General features: G+C 52.1%; 1 protein-coding gene across 1 annotated transcript; it reads right to left on the bottom strand.

Moving 5' to 3' along the window:
- Positions 1–9,010: 9,010 nt before the first annotated feature.
- Positions 9,011–14,567, bottom strand: BATF (basic leucine zipper ATF-like transcription factor). Its single transcript, XM_037396163.1, has 3 exons — positions 14,227–14,567; positions 12,336–12,440; positions 9,011–9,615 (listed from the first exon to the last, which is right to left on the bottom strand). The coding sequence occupies exons 1-3, from the start codon at positions 14,290–14,292 to the stop codon at positions 9,409–9,411; spliced, it is 378 nt and encodes a 125-aa protein (XP_037252060.1). The 5' UTR covers positions 14,293–14,567; the 3' UTR covers positions 9,011–9,408.
- Between the last annotated feature and the right edge of the window lie 1,852 nt (positions 14,568–16,419).

Genomic DNA, 16,419 nt, shown 5'->3' with positions numbered 1-16,419 from the left:
TAACAGAAAAAGAAAAAGCAGAAAGAGTATGCAGAAAAAATAAAGGAGTTGAGGAGACATTGTCATACATCAGGAAAACTGGGAACAGTTAAATTTCTTTACATGTGACTTAAAAAAGCACACACATCGAAAAATCTTTAGATAAATGGGAGAGGAATAAGAAACATACGCTGGGTCCTTTGCCTCCCACCAGCCCTGCTCCAAACTGGAGTCAGAAGCAGTTTGTCATCTTGAGCTGTGTTTTAGTCCCACCTTCAGCTCATAAATTTCTCTGGAAAATCCTCAGTTTTGCCCATCACCAACAAAAAGTCCATAGCAAGCCAGAGCCTGCCAAGCAAGGTGCATTTGTTCGCACTAAACCAATGTCTTAGTCCTATCAGAAAAGGCAAACGGTGAATCAAAAACAACTAAAACACAGACCCTGCTGAAATTACAGCTGAAAGTAGGTGGAAGAAGGTAGCTCCCAGCCCCTGGTGCCTGCAGCCTGTCAAGTGAACATGAGCCAGGTGGGAAAGCAAGCCTGGCTCCCCCAAAGCCAATTTAGTCAAGTATTTTTCCTACCTATAGGCCCACATTTCCCAGAACTCCTCTCATTTCAGGGCTGTTTTGTTTTGTTTCTGACTATGTGAACTGTTCAATCGCCCCTTTATATCCTTCGCCAGTTTCTGGACCGAAATAGAACTCCTGTGCTTTGCATTTCTTTCTTTCTTCATTGCTGCATCTGTTTCTACTCAGAAGAGCCTCTTTCCCTTCTTGAAGCAATACCACAGCTGCTTTTGGATTTCCCTCATCAGAGCGTCTTTATATAAAAATTTCTTAGCCATGAAAAATTATTTATATTTCAGGACAACCCCTTGAAGTGGATTTTAAAGCTAGAGGGAAATCTCCTTTACATGGAGACTGACACAAGTGCTTAAAAGGTTACAGGATCCTGTCGCCAGAAGTATCTGTGAGGTTGGAAGGCACTAAACCAGAGGCAGAAGCAGGGCCAAATGCTACAGTTTTTGTACATATGTACAAATGTACAATGTAATGCTACAGTCCATCAGATAGAGCCTAACATCTCTGGCTTCCTTACTGATCTCAAGAAATCCAACCTCTGACACTCTTGGAACATACTCCACCTTTATGACCAATGAGTACATGCAATTCCTTTATGTTCTATAAGGCCTGAAGAACATTCCTTGGAACAAGCTTGGTTTTCTGAAAGCACACCCAATAAATACAAACGCTAGGGATGATGCAGGCGATGGTAACCCAGCTTTCTGATTTCTAGTGGGTGGAAACAGGCCTCAATGACAAGCAAGGCAACAACAAATGGGGGCTGGGAACTGGCCTGGAAGGTGTGCAGGAGGCATATTAGAAAATTATTGTGAAAAGAATAATAACTTGATGCCTTTTCTCTCCCACACTGGACCAGAAGTTCAAGGAGTAGGTGGACAAAGGGTGAAAGTTGCCAGGGAAAAGCAGGTACTGGGGAATGTTACTGGATCTTCTGGCCACGCAGTTCCTGCAGAGACTTAAGAGGATGCTTAGGTTCCCTCTAAATGGGAAGTGTGTAAGCTGCCAGGGTCACAGGACGTCCCTTGCTCTCAAGCTCACAGCATTGTGTTTTGTGCTTCTAAATCTCACCATGGCACTTAGAAGGCCTAGCTAGTGCAGGTCTTCAGGTGGTCTATCCCATTTTGACTGATAGGATTAAGGTCTAGAAGAGGTGTCAGGAGACCTCCCAGTCTATCCCACACACAGACATCGCAGGGGAGATCACAAGGTCTTTGGTGGTGGAGGAAGAATGTTTTATACAGGGTTCAGCACCCAAACTGCTTTAGTGGAGATGTTCAGAAGTGAGATAGTTGTATCACTAGACCAAATGGCAAGACTAGCATAGCTGGCAGAGCCACCCAGTTGTTCTGGTCACACTGGATACACAGCTGGGGACACTCGGTGCGGCATGGGCTGGCAAGGGCAGCCCGGTGGGACAAAGGCCACCTCGTTGCCACTGGAGCAGGGCGGGCTGCAAGTCCCCTGCTGGCACCTACAGCTTCTGCATCCCAGGAGCAGCCAGAACGCAGGACCCGGTGTAACGTTTATAAATGCAGCGGGTTAGTGTATTGCTGTGGGTTAGATACGTGATTCTTTTGATAGCCTAAACCCTCATGAATCTTTCCTGTTACTTTTCCTGTGTAAAGGTATGGGGCCACGCACAATGATGGACAACTACATTTATTGTGGTGCACCACGCAGCCTCTGACAGCATTCAAAATTTTGCAAGAATTACCTTCCTCTACGCAGAACGTGATGGCTTAGTTGCACCATCTAAAATCTCATCTAGAGAAGACTGCAGCCATCAGAACCACCAAAGCTGGGGTGTGGGGGGAGGATAACATTGAGCACCAAACCTAGCCTCTTCAAAGTGTAAGGCCTTTCAAAAGCATAACTCAAGGAAGGGAAATAATGTTTTGCATCCTTTCAGCATATCTCATGTGTAGGTCTCGGAGAACTTCACTGGGGATGCATCACTACATCTGTTTTACAGGGGAAACGGGGGCACACAAAGTTAAGGTGATTTGCCTGTGGCCCTGCCAGGGGCAGGACCATTGTCAATGCAACTGTCCTAACTACCTTCAAACCTTAGCTGCAAGGGCTTGCCCAACAGCAGCTTGAATTACCACCTCTTCACAGATCTTATTTCCTCGTTCAAAGCCTGGCTTTAACACAGCAATGGCTTTAATTTAACTCTGTCCAGTTGAAGTTTAACGTTTGTATGGATGGATCATATAGGTCTGAACTGCAAAGAGTACATGGGACGGCATGGCTGAGGTGCTAATATTCTCAGCTGCCTTCTTGCAGCCAGAAAAGGCCGTAACAAAGGAGCATGCAGCATGGAAGAGCCATTGTACCCATGGTACCTCAGACGTGCCGTTGTTGGTTAGTACACAGCCCTCGAGAGACAGGGTGGTTATACTACCTCTGCGTGGCCTTCTGCAGACAGATATTAACTTACTCAGCCCCGTGCTCTGATCTGGCCGGATGAGAACCAGCTCTAATCCAAAAGCTGTGTGACTGTGGTTAGCCTGCTGCACTGCTTGAGCATCTAAGCCCAGTTCTCAACCTTTGCTTATGAAAAGCTGCGGAGATACAGCTAGTTGTGAGGAGAGCCATGCATAGGCTCTGTTTGCTCTGCCATTGGAGCAAACCCAGCTCACTCCTCTGCTGCGCACCAGGCATGCACATGGGACACAAAGATCTCTTCACTCAGCTCAGAATAAAAGAAGTGAAAAAAAGAGCCAGCTAGACTCAAAACTCAGCCACAGTCTAGATTTACATCCCCAGACCAGATCAGGGTCACAGATTAACCCCAAATACCAAAAGCTCGAAGTATATATGCCCTTCTTACTCAGCATCCTCCAGCCTCCATCTCAATGAGTCATACCAGTTCATGCCAATGACACAAAAAAAGCTTTTCATCTCCTAATGCTTGCAGCTGGCATTAATTAATAATTAAAGAATGCTGGAAATGTGCATGGCTCACTGCTGAACATGGGCATGTTCCTCTTCTTTCTCCCACTCACCTTGCAGCAATAAAGACAAACCTGGGACAAGTCCTGGGGACCAGGGCACTATACCATCACTGTTGTGAGAGGAGAAAAGTTGATTGCATCTTAGGAAAGAGTGCAGAACTGGTACAGGAATTAGGAGGAACATGCATTCTCTGTTCGGATGTCTCTGAAGCCGTATGACTCTTAGCAGCTGGCATCTGCAACCTCAGCTGCAAGAAGAATTACAGTCTCGTGTAGTAACCTTAACGCACTGGTTGTAATCCTGCCCTGGCAAGAAATGAATATACATTCCCTACTGTTTAGTTAGGTAGATTTTTGATTAACCTAAAAAACTTTATGTATACACATATTGCTGCCTCACTGCTCAAATCCCCTCCAGATCATTAATCAATAAGGCAACAACAACACGGCAGAAGAAGAACCTGGACAAAGCAAGCACAGTGCTGTTTGCTAGGAGAAAGTCTCGCCATTTCATGCCATGCTTTGCATTTTCTCTTCTCTCCAGCTTTCGATTCATAAAAATACTCTGCCTGTTAGCAGTGATTCCTGATCTTCTTTGATCTCAGTGTGCTCAAATATTAGCATCCAGACAGCATTCTTGTAATGACAAGGGCTGCTTTGGACACTGTGATCATTGTAAGAGGCAGAGAGAGCGTCTCTTTTGTGGGCTGCTGCTTTGGTTCAGTATGCAGAAGATTATCCTCTGCTGATGCAGGGCTGGCAGCACTAACAGAAGTGACTTCTGAGACAGGATTTGCAAACAAGTGCATAAATATTTTGAAGCCACAGCAAAGGGGGAACAGAGCTGCTTAGTCTGTCCTTTGCCGAACTGAAGACATGCCTTTACTTCTCTTCTGGCTCTATGCATACTGTGTTTGAGTATTACCCCTTCTTCTGTCCCACAAGAAAGAAAACTCACATATGAATCAATTTAGAGGGAGGGCATCATAGCGATGACAGCTGGAATCATAACAGCCCAATTCAGTAGGATGAATGTACCTTCCCCTGGGTGGGCTCGCTCTGTGTCTCCACACCTTGGCACCTGTCACATCGGGAGCCTGCAGCTGAGCTGAGAAGGACAAAGCAGGAAGGGAATACCAGGCATAAAAGATTGCCCTGGGCTTCCCATCTGGGGAGATACGTTAAGCTTAAGTCAGCACCAAATGTCATATCTTTATTTATCTTACCATGGAAGCAGCCCTGAAATGCTGATGCTGAGTGCTTGTGAAGTGCTGAGCATGTCCTTTTAGGGGGATGGAAAGGGAGAAAATTACTGCACCCTCCATGTTTTGTGACTTGCTGTCCTTCTACACAGACTTGCCAGCTTCCCTTGATCCATAGGAGGTACTGAGATGCAGTGAAGGCCGTAAAGGAAAACGTAACTCTCATGTCCCCTGGTTCCCATTTCTACCTTCTGATCATATCAACAGATGTTTGCCACACACCTCTGTTTTGCCCTCACAGAAGACACCAGCCAGCAAGTAAATGTAAAAGCAACGGTCACTGAGGTTTGAAAAGTGCCCATGGCAGGTGCCCCCGCAGCGCCAAGTTCCACCCGCCCTCACTGCCCTCCCAGCCCCAGGCGACCGGGCTTTCGGCTGGCTTTGCCCAGGATGCACCCACAGCAGAGCCCCTGTGACAAGACTGCCAGGCAGAAATCCAGCCCAAGTGCTTTTATAAAACCTTTCCTGGGTATCAAAATGCTGAAACCCACCGTTCTCATCACAGGTGTCCGTAAAGGCAATTACAGCTCACCAGGGCTGCGGCCAGGTCTGTGTTTATTTAACCCAGTGCTCGGTCCCCACATCCAGCCCGGCACCGCCAGCACCCAGCTCTGCAAGCCCCAAGGGAGCTGGGGAAGGTGGGGGACACCAAACCAAGCCCCCCCACACCCTCACGCAGCAATGCAAACGTGCCAGGACCACAAGGCACGACCGGCCCCTTGCCTAAGCTACACGGTCCTCGGCCAAGGGAGCTCGCCGCCCCACATCTGGGGTGGCTGGGACCCGGACAGCCCTTTCAGGCAGCTCTACCCAGCCCTTGCCGCCACGCACGTTAACCTTGAGGCTCCCGGTTCTTTTCCCAGCCCCTGGCAGCAGCCCGGCCACCGGGAGCGCGGAGCGGGGCGCTGCGGCTGCGGGAGCGGGAGCGGAGCCTTTGCCCAGCAGAGGCCAGCACAGGCGCAGTGTCGGCAGGCTGTGCTCGCAGGGAAGGGCTGCCTCGCCACCCGGCCTTCCCCAGCTCGGAAAGAGTCTCTCAGCCTCCTGCGAGCCCTCATCCCTTTACTGCTTTCAGGCGCTTTTCAGTGGGGGACCGTGCGGTGCGACAGAAAGCAGTGACACCCCGCGTGGGTAGGGACAAGCTGCCCCAGGCGCAGCCATCACCCCATTTCTCCCCTTGCGTGTCCAGAAGCACCCCCTTCCCTTGAAGCAGCGAGCAGCACGGTGCTCCTGCAGGCTGGGCATGGCCAGATAATACTCACACAACATTTCAGAAATGCCCGATGCCGGGGGAATGAAGATCAAAGGGAAGTGCAAGTAGGAGAAGGCAATCGAAAGCAATCAGGGGTGATTGCCCTGGTACACCGCCCTGCCCTTTGCTCCTCGTTTGAGTTCATTAACAGTTCATTTGCTGACAACAGTGAGGGCCACACCAGAGGACAAGCACTTGGCTACTTAGAAATCAAAACTAGTTGCCTGGAGGAGTTTTGAGTGGGGGCCAGGAGCCTGGGAAAGGGAAGCAAGAGGCAGCACCTGCGTAGAAGTGCGGGAATCTCCCTGCATAGCCTGAACAGGCAGCTTGTGCAGCTCCGCAAACAGCCTCAGGAAAAGATCTCTTTCTCAGAGGCTGGATGAAAGGGGCTGATGGCCCTGAGAGGATATGTTGTCCCTTGTTGCTTGGGTGATAAAGACGGTCGCCCAGGGGAACCGTTCTTAAATAAAAGACACTGCATCTGAGACACCGAACAATCACCAGAAGCAACTGAGAGGTCAAAAACCGCTTGAAACATGCAGATCATCTTCTTTGATCAGGTTTTTGAGGGCAAGACTGGGGCAGAGAGGAGTAAGACTAGAAGATGCTTCCCTTAGCACCAACATACACCCAGTGCTTGGCCTAAACGGCTGACCACAACACTGCTTGGAGGCCTTCCAGCTCACAGCCAGCCATGCATCATGCAGAGGAAAGGCATCTTAACTGGTTGATGCCAAGAATATTGTTTAGGTTCTGGAGAGGATGTTTTTGCAAACCCGTCTCCCAGTCTCACCATTTACCACTTATTTTCATTCTGAGTCGCAGCTGAGACATTACCAGTGAGTAGTCTAGCAATTCTGTGGGCATTACACAGAACCCCACCCAGCCTGCAGGATCTCAGACTTCGATGGCTCTGCAACAAAAATAGTGGCTTTGTGTCTATGCAGGCGTAGCTGATACATACACATCAGGGTAGGACCTTCTCCGTCTGCAACTAAAACCAAGCTTACCATTTTGTAGCCGTGAGAAAACACAAAGGTCACAGCAAGGATGGAGATTTCTCATTATTGTGGGCAATGCTGTGTTTTAAGTCAGTGCAAGCTTTGCCGGGGCTCTGTTGCATCCTCCAGTGCGGAGCATGAGGCTGCAGTGTCCTGCACAGCAAACCCCAAGCAAGGCAGCAGTAGCTGGTTTTCTCTGATGCTGTGTAACCCAGGAAGCATGGGAGCATCAGAGCTTTAAGGAACAGCAAGTGAAAAAATCTGTGAGGAAACCCACCAGAAGCTGAAGGAGCAGAAGTGGAGCCTATGAAAACAAGCTTCTTTAGAGCTGCAGCAGGTTGTCTCTCCCAGGCTTAAAGGAACAAATCCCATAGAAAAGCAGTTTGGGAACGGCCTTTGTAGCCTGGGCTGAAAGCATGGCCTGTGTGGGGAATCTGCAGCACTGGTCATTGGACCAATGGATGAAGTGAAGCCTGGGTGTGAGATCTAGCAGAAAGGGGTGGTGTAAGATACACTGAAATTGTTCCTGCTGCTTTTTTGTGAATGTGCCTAGAACCATTTTGCTGCCCGTAGATGTATTCTGTATGTCCTATATGCAGAAACCCAGCTGCCCACCTGGAATAACCACTCTCCTCCCCTATGTGTGAGCATCCCTTTCGGGGCAGGGGGCAGAGCTGCATCACCCGTTGCCTCAGCGCTGCTTTTGTAGGGTGGTGACACCCAGGCCAACGTGCTAACACCAGGCATCCCTGGCCACGATGCTTCCCATGCTAGCGACAGGAGATTCACAAGCCTGTGGCAGGAGAAATGGCAGTGCTACCTGCGCCTCTCCCGAGGACAGCTTGCTGAGGCATGGCAGTGTTTGGTTATCATTCTGCTAGCGCGAACCAGAGAGAGAAAATGGGGACAGCACAGCACATCGCAGACTTTTCCCAGCTGGTTGAGGGCTATGATAATGGCCCAAAACCCATTTGGAAATACGCTACTTTATTGTGCCTGAAAGAAGGGTGTCTGCAAATTGGGCCCATTTAGCTCAGTTGTTGGCATGTTGCCCACGTTGGCGGCGCTGCTTGTGGTATCCTGTGCTGAAAAAATTGCAGCTGATGCTACTTGGAGATGGCAGCTGTCCTGACCCAGCATTAGCAACAGGACCTGCACTGGCCGGTGGGCTTCAGCCTTGTGCACAGAGGGAGAGTGACAGGCAGACTGCTGGCTGATGGGGTGTTAGTGACAGGCTGGCTGGTGGGGCATTAAATGCAGAGAAGGTCTGTTTGGACCAGCTTGTGCTTCCAAGTGACCAGACCCAGCAGAAATAATCTGCTCTTCACTGACCTTTCAGATTTCAGCTGCTTCGATGCATGAGGTAGTACAGCAGCCTTTTGTGGAGCTGCAACTGGTGGGGAAGAGGAAAAAGTGTAGGCTGCAGCTACATGCCTTACAGCAGGGTGCTTTGGAGCAATGGTCCCGCTAGGTCCTGCTTCCCCTGTGCACTCCAGCACAGCGTCACCACCCCCCTCCACGCTGTGATGCACCTTCCCAGCTGTGCTGCTGGTCAAGCTGAAGGCTCCAACAGCCCACCAAGACCCGGAGATGTGTGTAGCCATCGGCCACAGGAGCTAAGGGGGTCGGCAGGGAAGAGATCTGTGATGCTACATCAGACTCATTAGCCAGGTCCAGCCCTGCAGCAAGGAGGTACCCCAAGGACCCCATCACCTCACAAAACATTGCTCCTCAGCCTGCCCGCATGCACATGGGCCCCCCTTCTAAATGTGGGGCTCTAGCTGCTGGCCCTGGATTAGACACCAGCATATGCAGGGCTGTTCCCCGGACTCCAAGCTCTCCCCTCCTGCTGCCTGCATCCTCACTGTGTCACGCCAGGCCTCAGGAGCAGCTCAGGTCCTATTTTGGAAACAAAGAGTTAAGCATTTTCAATCTTTATTTTACAAAAATAAACCAGTTTTGCTCTGGTACTCTGTGGCCCCCAACCTTCCCCTCTGCCCCCACTCCCATTCCTTTCCCTGGAGCTCCAGCTGTTGCGTGCCGCAGCCAGTTGCTCGCACGGAGGCTGCCAGTGCCACACGCTCCTGTGAGCGTCCCCAAGCAAGCACCGGGGAAGGGGGTTGGTGCCCTTTGGCGAACGCCTCCTCTTCCCAGGATCCAAGCTGGAAACTGCCCAAAGATGCCTCCCGGTGGCTCTGCCATTTCTGCACAGGGAGCAAGTCTTTGGCAAGTGACTCAGAGTACACACTTTAAGAAGGGGTGTCCGTCCGTCCGCCCGTCCGTCCGTCTCTCTCCCTTGGATGGAAAAGCGAGCCCCACAGAATGTTGCTTCTGGCCATCAGTGGAGCTGGCAGGCTGCCGTCCTGCTGGCTGGCTCAGTGCTGGAAGCGTGGGGAGCTGATGTGAGGCTGGTGGAAGGAGTGTGTGGCGTAAAGCACTTCTGGAGGTGGTGGAGGGGACGTCAGGATGGAGCAGAGCGGTTCATGGGAGCTCAGCATCGAGGCAAAGTGCTTCATCTCCTCTGTCAGCTGCTTGATCTCCCGGCGCAGGGCAGCGTTCTGCCTCTCCAAGTCTTCGCTCTCCTGAGGAGACAAAACCACAGGGGGCTTCCTCAGCGCAGGAGCCACAGGGATGATCTGGGGACACAGGGCTCGCGGCGTCGCGCCTCTATGCCCCGCAGAGGTTCCAGAATGACATGTTTCTGGTAAATTCGGCACAGAGCCGCGCTTGGGCAAGCCCCCCCTCCCCCAGGCGGCCAGGCTGGGCGCGGGTGCGATGCTGGCAGGCCCAGCCGTGCACCCCAGCTTACGAGAAGTGACTGTGGCATGTGCTCCCGCCCAGGCTTTCTCGCTCCCTCTCACGCACACCGGGGCACGCTTCCCGGGCCACCCGGCCGGGGGGAGGGCGCGCTCAATAACTGCCGTCTTTAACCAGAAAACCACCTGCCACAGGAAACCTGTCATTGCCCTGGAAAGAAAAGACTCACTGCTTCCTGCTAGCAGCCGGGGAAACCAGCGGCACGGTGAGGAGGAGGGGAGATGCTTGAGTCAGAAGAGAAACCGAGGCCTCAGAAGAACTGAATTAATACTGTTATTAATGAGAATAACAACAAAGGTGTTGGTAACGACGCTCAGCCTTGTCTCGACGATCCTGAGCGTTGCAGCCTTTGCTGCTTCTACTGCTGCTGAAGTGCAGCCAGCTCTAGGCTGGAGCATCCCAGGCACCAGCTGACCATGGAGCCAGCAGCCTGGGCAGGACCAGAGGAGGGAGGGAGGATGTGGCAGCAGGCTCTGCAAAGTCAGCAAAGACAGCTAAAGTAGGACCCAGCGCTCTGAAGCGCTGAAAAGCGGCACTACTACCTTGGCAAAGCAAACTGCCACCCCTCTGCTGCAGCGCTGACTTCTGACAGTGCCCGCTCTCCGTGCACCGGCTGAAACGCACCCAGCGGTGACAGCGGCTGTCAGAGAAGGAGTTTGCACAGCAAACGAGCATCTCTCAGAAGACGCTAAATGCTTTGGAAATTATGACTGCTGTTGAACTCGGGAGATGATGGGAATCACCAGGCACAGGGAGCCCCAGCCTCCCCATGACTCATTCCCCTCAAAACAAGAGCTACAAAGCCCTGGGGCAGATGGAACTGCAGGCTCCTTTTATACCACCATAGCTCAAGCTGAGCCATGCTCTTCTGAGCAGAACCACATCAGAGAAGCAAAGTCCACGGTGCAGAGCCAACAAGGAGCAGCCAGGGAATGAGCCCAGGAGCAGCAGGGGGTCACTGTCCGCCAGGAATTAGAAAGACATTAGCAAAAATTCACCATCCATCCTCCACTTGCCTGCCTGCATTTCTCCAGCTCCCTGCCACGATCCTCTCTGTCTGACCCAAACTGGGCTTAGCCCCCCTGCTCCCATCCCCATGGGAAGATAAGGAACGTGTGCTATCAATGCTAGCTGAGCAGCAGTAATCTGGTAAGCAAGTGGTTTGTCATCTGCTCTAAGAAGGGCAGCCCAGTTCTTCTCGGTGCACAGCTAGGCAGGATTTTCCTGGGGGAGGATCAGAGCTCCTCTCTACCTCTAGGATTACCTTGGAGAGAGCACTGTCCTCGAGGAAAGGGCGTCCTTTCACCCCTCTCATGCACAGTCGCCCAGAGCCATCGCTGCTGGCAGATGTAATGCAATCGGCCTAGAGCCATGTCAGCTCTAGAAGGATCATCAGCTACTGAGCAAAGAGTGAAATCTCTGTCTTCAACCCCAGCTCCAACCATGGACTGAGGGCATTATGTAAGGAAGGAGGGTTTAGGACTGGCTTCTCAAGAATTCTTCCCAAAAACAGGGATCCTGGGGAATATGAAGACTGTTAAATCAAAGGATGTTTTTTTCAAAAGCCTGACTACAACTTTCCAAAGGGCAGCCAAGCCCAGCGCAGGGATAAAGATGCTCTGTGCCCAGTGCAGGCTGCGTGTTCTGCATCCTGCCCACCAGTGGCCCAAAACACACGGGACTGCACTTACCAACACATGAAATGCCAAGGAGCCCAGTCCCTGTGCTCCGACACTGATCACACACTCCCGTCCAAACACATAGAGCCAGAAGTGACCATCCCTTCTGAAAAGCAGACGCCTAATTCTTCACACTGGGGAGAGCCTCAGGGGTGCCAATGGTGCCACAGGAGGAGATTGGGACAGCAGGGTGAAACCAAAAGGGGGAAAATCCATGCTAAACAACAGGAAAAGCCTCCAGGTGCTGTACAGTGTTTAAATGGAGAAAGAGATGCAAGGACTACCATGAAGACATTTAAAAATATTTAAAAATTATTAGTATTTATCTACACTGTGTAGCATCTCAGGGAACAAGCCAGAGGAGACGGCCCATTTCACTCTAGGTTGCACCATCATCCATACCAATTAATTCAAAGTACCGTCTCAGAAAAGCATCTGTGTATGCTTTTATGCCGCTGTGTAAGTGACAGCGAAGCACAAATCCAGGGAGAGCCAGCCTGGGTGAGCCTGTGCTTTCAAAGAGCTTCTGAGTGAGCCGGTCAGAAGAGGTTAGGAAAGGAAATCGGTACTGTCAGACTGAAAGATAACGATGGATTCAAAACTAGCTGCAAAACCGAATGTTTCACTGGCAGTTATCCTGGGCTGTGTGCTCTTGCTGTGAGCACAGACTCCTACATCCTGCCCTGTCCTCACTTTTCTTGTCCTGCCTCAACTGAGCATCTCCACTTCGAGTCCCCAGGGGAAAAGCACGTTGTCCTCTATGTGAGCCCTCAGCGCTGGGGACAGGGAAGGGTGGGAGTGCTCACCAAGTGCAGTGTGTCTGCTTTCTGGGTCTGCCTCAGGCGGCTCTTCTGGGCAGCGATGCGATTCTTCTCCCTCCTTTGGACTTTCCTCATGTCATCAGAAGAGTCCTAGGGAAACAAGGCATGGAAGTGCTGGGGCATCCCCTCCCTCACCCTGCCCCTGCAGAGCAGTAGGTGGGAAGGGGACACAGCAGATAACCCCACTGAGGCACAGGACATGGGATACGCACCCTCAGCACCAGGATAAAGCCATACCCCAGGGATGTGTGATGCTTTTGGCATCCCCGTTGCTATGAGGGGCCAGTCTGATACCCTTTGGCATCCCAGCGTGGCTGGGGAATGACCCGCTCCCCTTCACCAAGACACGGGCCTGGGATATGGCTTGAGGGACCAGAGTAAGGACCTCTCTCAGAACAGAAACAGTTTAAAATTCCTTGAACAGGAAGCTTTCTCTTCCCCTTCTCTCCGCAGGCATACGGCACTGCAGAAATTCCAGCTCCTTGGCTAAACCATCTTTCCAGAGATTCAGCCTGTGTTTTCCTCCTTTCATCCCTTCCCCGTCTCCATCACCCCTGTCCCTCAGGCTTTATCTGTTGCAGGCCTTTACAGTGCAATGTGACCCCTGCTTAGTTTAACTAGACAGTCTTGGAGCTTTTGGGTTTTCCCCAGATCTCATTTTGCTGCAGCTCCTGATCTCTGTGCTTGCTCTTTTCTGGAGTCCCTTGGTAGCAGCACCTGCAGTGCTGACTGCTACACTCCTGAGCCCCCTGGGCAGGGGAGAACACAGGTCTCCAAGGCTCCAGGTCACAAGCTTCATGCATCAGCCATTCTTTGCTGAGATCGGGTCCTGCTGCTGCCTTCTGACAGTTGAAACCGTCACGCAGACTCTTTCATCTTCTATTTTCATACTGCGCTGCCTCTTTTGTGGACTCTCTAACATTCACACCACCACTTCTCCACAGGACTACAAAACTCAGCCACAAAAGTTATCTTCCCAGCCCATCAGTCTGTCCACATCCTCTCCCTCCTCCACCCCGCCCAAGATCTTTTCTTTTCTTTGAACCTCTTTTATCCTTGCCTTCAATATCCTACAAATGTCTCAGAGACAGCAGCTCCCACATCCTGCACCAAGCCCAGACCCTATCCTGCAGCAACCCCTGTGCTTTATTCCCTTCTCTACCAGGATGCCTCCCCATCCCTGCTTGCAAGACAAAAATCATCTGCCCTGATCATCCCCAAGGTTTCTGAGCAAAGTCTCAGGTTGCCACCATTTCCAGCCCTAGAGAAATGGCAAGCGACGGATGTAATAAAGCTTAGCCAGAAAAGGCAGTGGAAATTCCTCAGACTCGTCTCGGTATCTGCCAGGGAAAGACCTACTATTAAGGTGCTCCATGCAGCAAAACAAAATCCCTCTGTTGAGCATTACTGAGACAAAAAACCTCTGAGGCTGAATGAGAAGAAGGCAGCCCCAAAGTGGCAGGGCTTTTCTGGGGGCTTTTTCCAAGGGCTGTCCACAGCAGGGGGAAGCAGGCCGGTTGCCCCTGAGCCATCCCGCTCCATGGCGAGGAGGTGGCTGCTCAGGCTCCTTCCCGGAGCACCGACATCCACGCCTGGCATGTATCACAAGGCCCACCGTGCCGGGGTCCCGACCCCCCAAGTTGCCCCTGGCATAGCCCAGGCAACCAGACCTCCCTCTCTCCACCTGTAGCCAGCCTGGTGGCCAGGGCTCCTGGCGCTGGGCTCAGCCCTGCATTCCTCTCCCCACAGCCGTTCCTAGAAAGCCCTGCCATAGTGCACTGTGAAAATGCCAGTGGTGGCCTTCCTCCTGCCCACACATGGCCCACCCCAAAGGAGTCTCCGGCCAAGGGCAGCTGGGGAAGGGTCCCCGCTTTACCTGCTTGCTGGGGGGGGGAGACTGGCTGAAGCTGCTGGAGTCGCTGCTGTCAGAGCTGTGGGGCATGGCTCCCGTCCTTTGGCTCCCAGGGCCTCTTCAGCTTCCTTTGCGCTCTTGGTGTGCCTGCCTTCTGTCTTGCTTGTCTTCCTCTCCCCTGCCCTCCTCTGCCCCTCCGAGATGGTCTTGGCTTCCCGGCTCTTGCCCGTCCGGAGGCACGCTGTCCTCCTCCCCGCCTTCTGCCACTTTCTCTGCCTCTCCTCTCGGAGCCTCTGCACCTTCCCTTTAGGTCTCAGCCTCCTGTGGTTTCTCAGAACCTCGGGGATGTAAGCTGAAAGTCACGTGGCCGGAAACTTTAAGGCGAAGAAGAAAGTACAGAAAGAAAACAGAAAAAAAAAAAAAAAAAAGAAGAAGAAGAAAAAAAAAAGAGCACATCTGGGAAAAATGAGCTTCAAAATAGCCTGAAAAACCCCCGAAAAACACCTTCGGGCAGTTGAAAAACAGCAAGATGGGTTTTCCCGAGACAACAGCAGAGATGGAAGGAAGCAAAGCCCCAGCTCTGGCTGTGAAACCTGGACCCTCAAAGGAGGGCAGTGCGGAGGAGGTGCTGCCGGGAGCCCCAGAAATTCCAGGGGCACCACGCGCGTGCCAGCCCTGTGGCAGGCAGGAGGTCGTCCAGCTCGATCAACCTCTGTCACCCCCAGCCCAGCCAGGGAAATTCCAGGCAGCCACCCACCTCCCACAAGCCATCCACCACCCCCAACCCCCCCGCCGCCCCCACCACCACTGACGCGGGTCCCAGGGAGGGGACGGGTACCTTCCGCAGGTGCCACGTAAACGCTGTTTGTACAGACGGCTCATGTGTGTGGTGAAGCACCAGTCCCACCTAAAAAGAAAGGCTCGGGAATGTAGAATGTTTGGACTGGTTTGGTAGGACTGGTGTTTTCCAAAATCTCTTTAGCACTTTAAATATTCATTAGTACCTGGCTGGTAAGGGGAAGATCAGCTCTGGCACACAAATTAAAGTGCTGTAAATGTAACGGTCGATGGACCCAGAAGCTAAACCTGAGACCTAATTCTCACACCGCGCCATGATGTTGACCTTGGCTACAGCCCAGGGGGTGCGACTGTTGTGCAGGGGTCCTGACTCCCTGCCTGCTCCCCTCCAGCCCGCTCTCACTGCAGCTGGCAGAAGATGTGAGACAGGACTACGGTGAGACAGGAGCATTATGGCACATTGGAGGTCATTTCCTTGCTCTTCTCTCTCTGCCAGCACCCAACGTGACCGTGGCCCATGCAGACAGCAGCAAAGAGAGGGTGCTTTGCATCCCCTTGTTTCTCCCCTGGTCTGTACTGTGTGGGACTGCTTCCATCCTTAGCACGAGCCTCAAGTAGACTGAAGATGTGCAAGCAGCCCTGGGACAGCAGTGCTTCAGGAGTGCCCTCAGGTACCCCATCCTAGTGGCTCTGGAGGTGTCAGTGCAGGAGCAGGGAGTGCCAAAGAAAGAGCCATTTGCTTTCTGACCTGCTCGTGTCGCCAGAGCCAGTGGGAAAAACCAGGGCCACGTGCCCAACAGGCTCTCCATCCATGCAGAATCACACATCTTCAGAGCAGCTAAGTTCTGTCATGTGCCCTGAGGAGCAGATACAGAAACAGGCATGAACCCATCCACAGTAACCCACTCCTGTGGAAAGCAGCAATTCCCAGTTCCCACTTACCGGTTTTTGTTGCATATCAGTATTTTGGTTGAGTTTCTCCTGCCTCAAGCAGGAGCAGAGAGCAAGTCTTAGGAGCAGGGCATCAGCAAGGGCACTCGAGATGCAGTTGTCATTAGGGCAAAAGTATTGGCAGCTTTGGGTTTGCCGCCTTCTTGCAGCACAGAAGGCACACACGCAGAGAAGCACATGCTTGGCGCACGGTGCAGACTTGTGTGGGCATTGCTGGCATTTCTTCCCAGCCCTGCCACTCGTAGAGCCAACACAGGGGCAAATGTGGCCAAAAGCAAGAACCACATGGGGCTGGCTGTGGGCTGGGCAGCTCCGGGAAGTCACCTAGCCTAGCTCCAGTTGCAAAACTGCTCTTTTTTGCCCCATTTCCCTCTTTAGAAACATGCTGTGATGCTGGTGCACTACCCTTGGCCTTATTATCTGAACATTTCACAGCCTTGAGAGAATGTTTCCTCCTGGTGTGCTGTA

The sequence above is a fragment of the Falco rusticolus genome, chromosome 7, assembly GCF_015220075.1.
Source record: "Falco rusticolus isolate bFalRus1 chromosome 7, bFalRus1.pri, whole genome shotgun sequence".
In the NCBI taxonomy this organism is placed as follows: Eukaryota; Metazoa; Chordata; class Aves; order Falconiformes; family Falconidae; genus Falco; species Falco rusticolus.
This window is presented reverse-complemented; position numbering and strand designations above follow the sequence as displayed.

Bases quoted from the DNA above. Each gene is read 5' to 3' on its own strand.
- BATF (XM_037396163.1), bottom strand. From the start codon at position 14,292: ATGCCCCACAGCTCTGACAGCAGCGACTCCAGCAGCTTCAGCCAGTCT. The intron at 12,441-14,226 runs GTAAAGCGGGGA...TTGTTTCCCTAG, and splicing joins CTCCCCCCCCCAGCAAGCAG to GACTCTTCTGATGACATGAG. The intron at 9,616-12,335 runs GTGAGCACTCCC...TTGTCTCCTCAG, and splicing joins AAGCAGACACACTGCACTTG to GAGAGCGAAGACTTGGAGAG.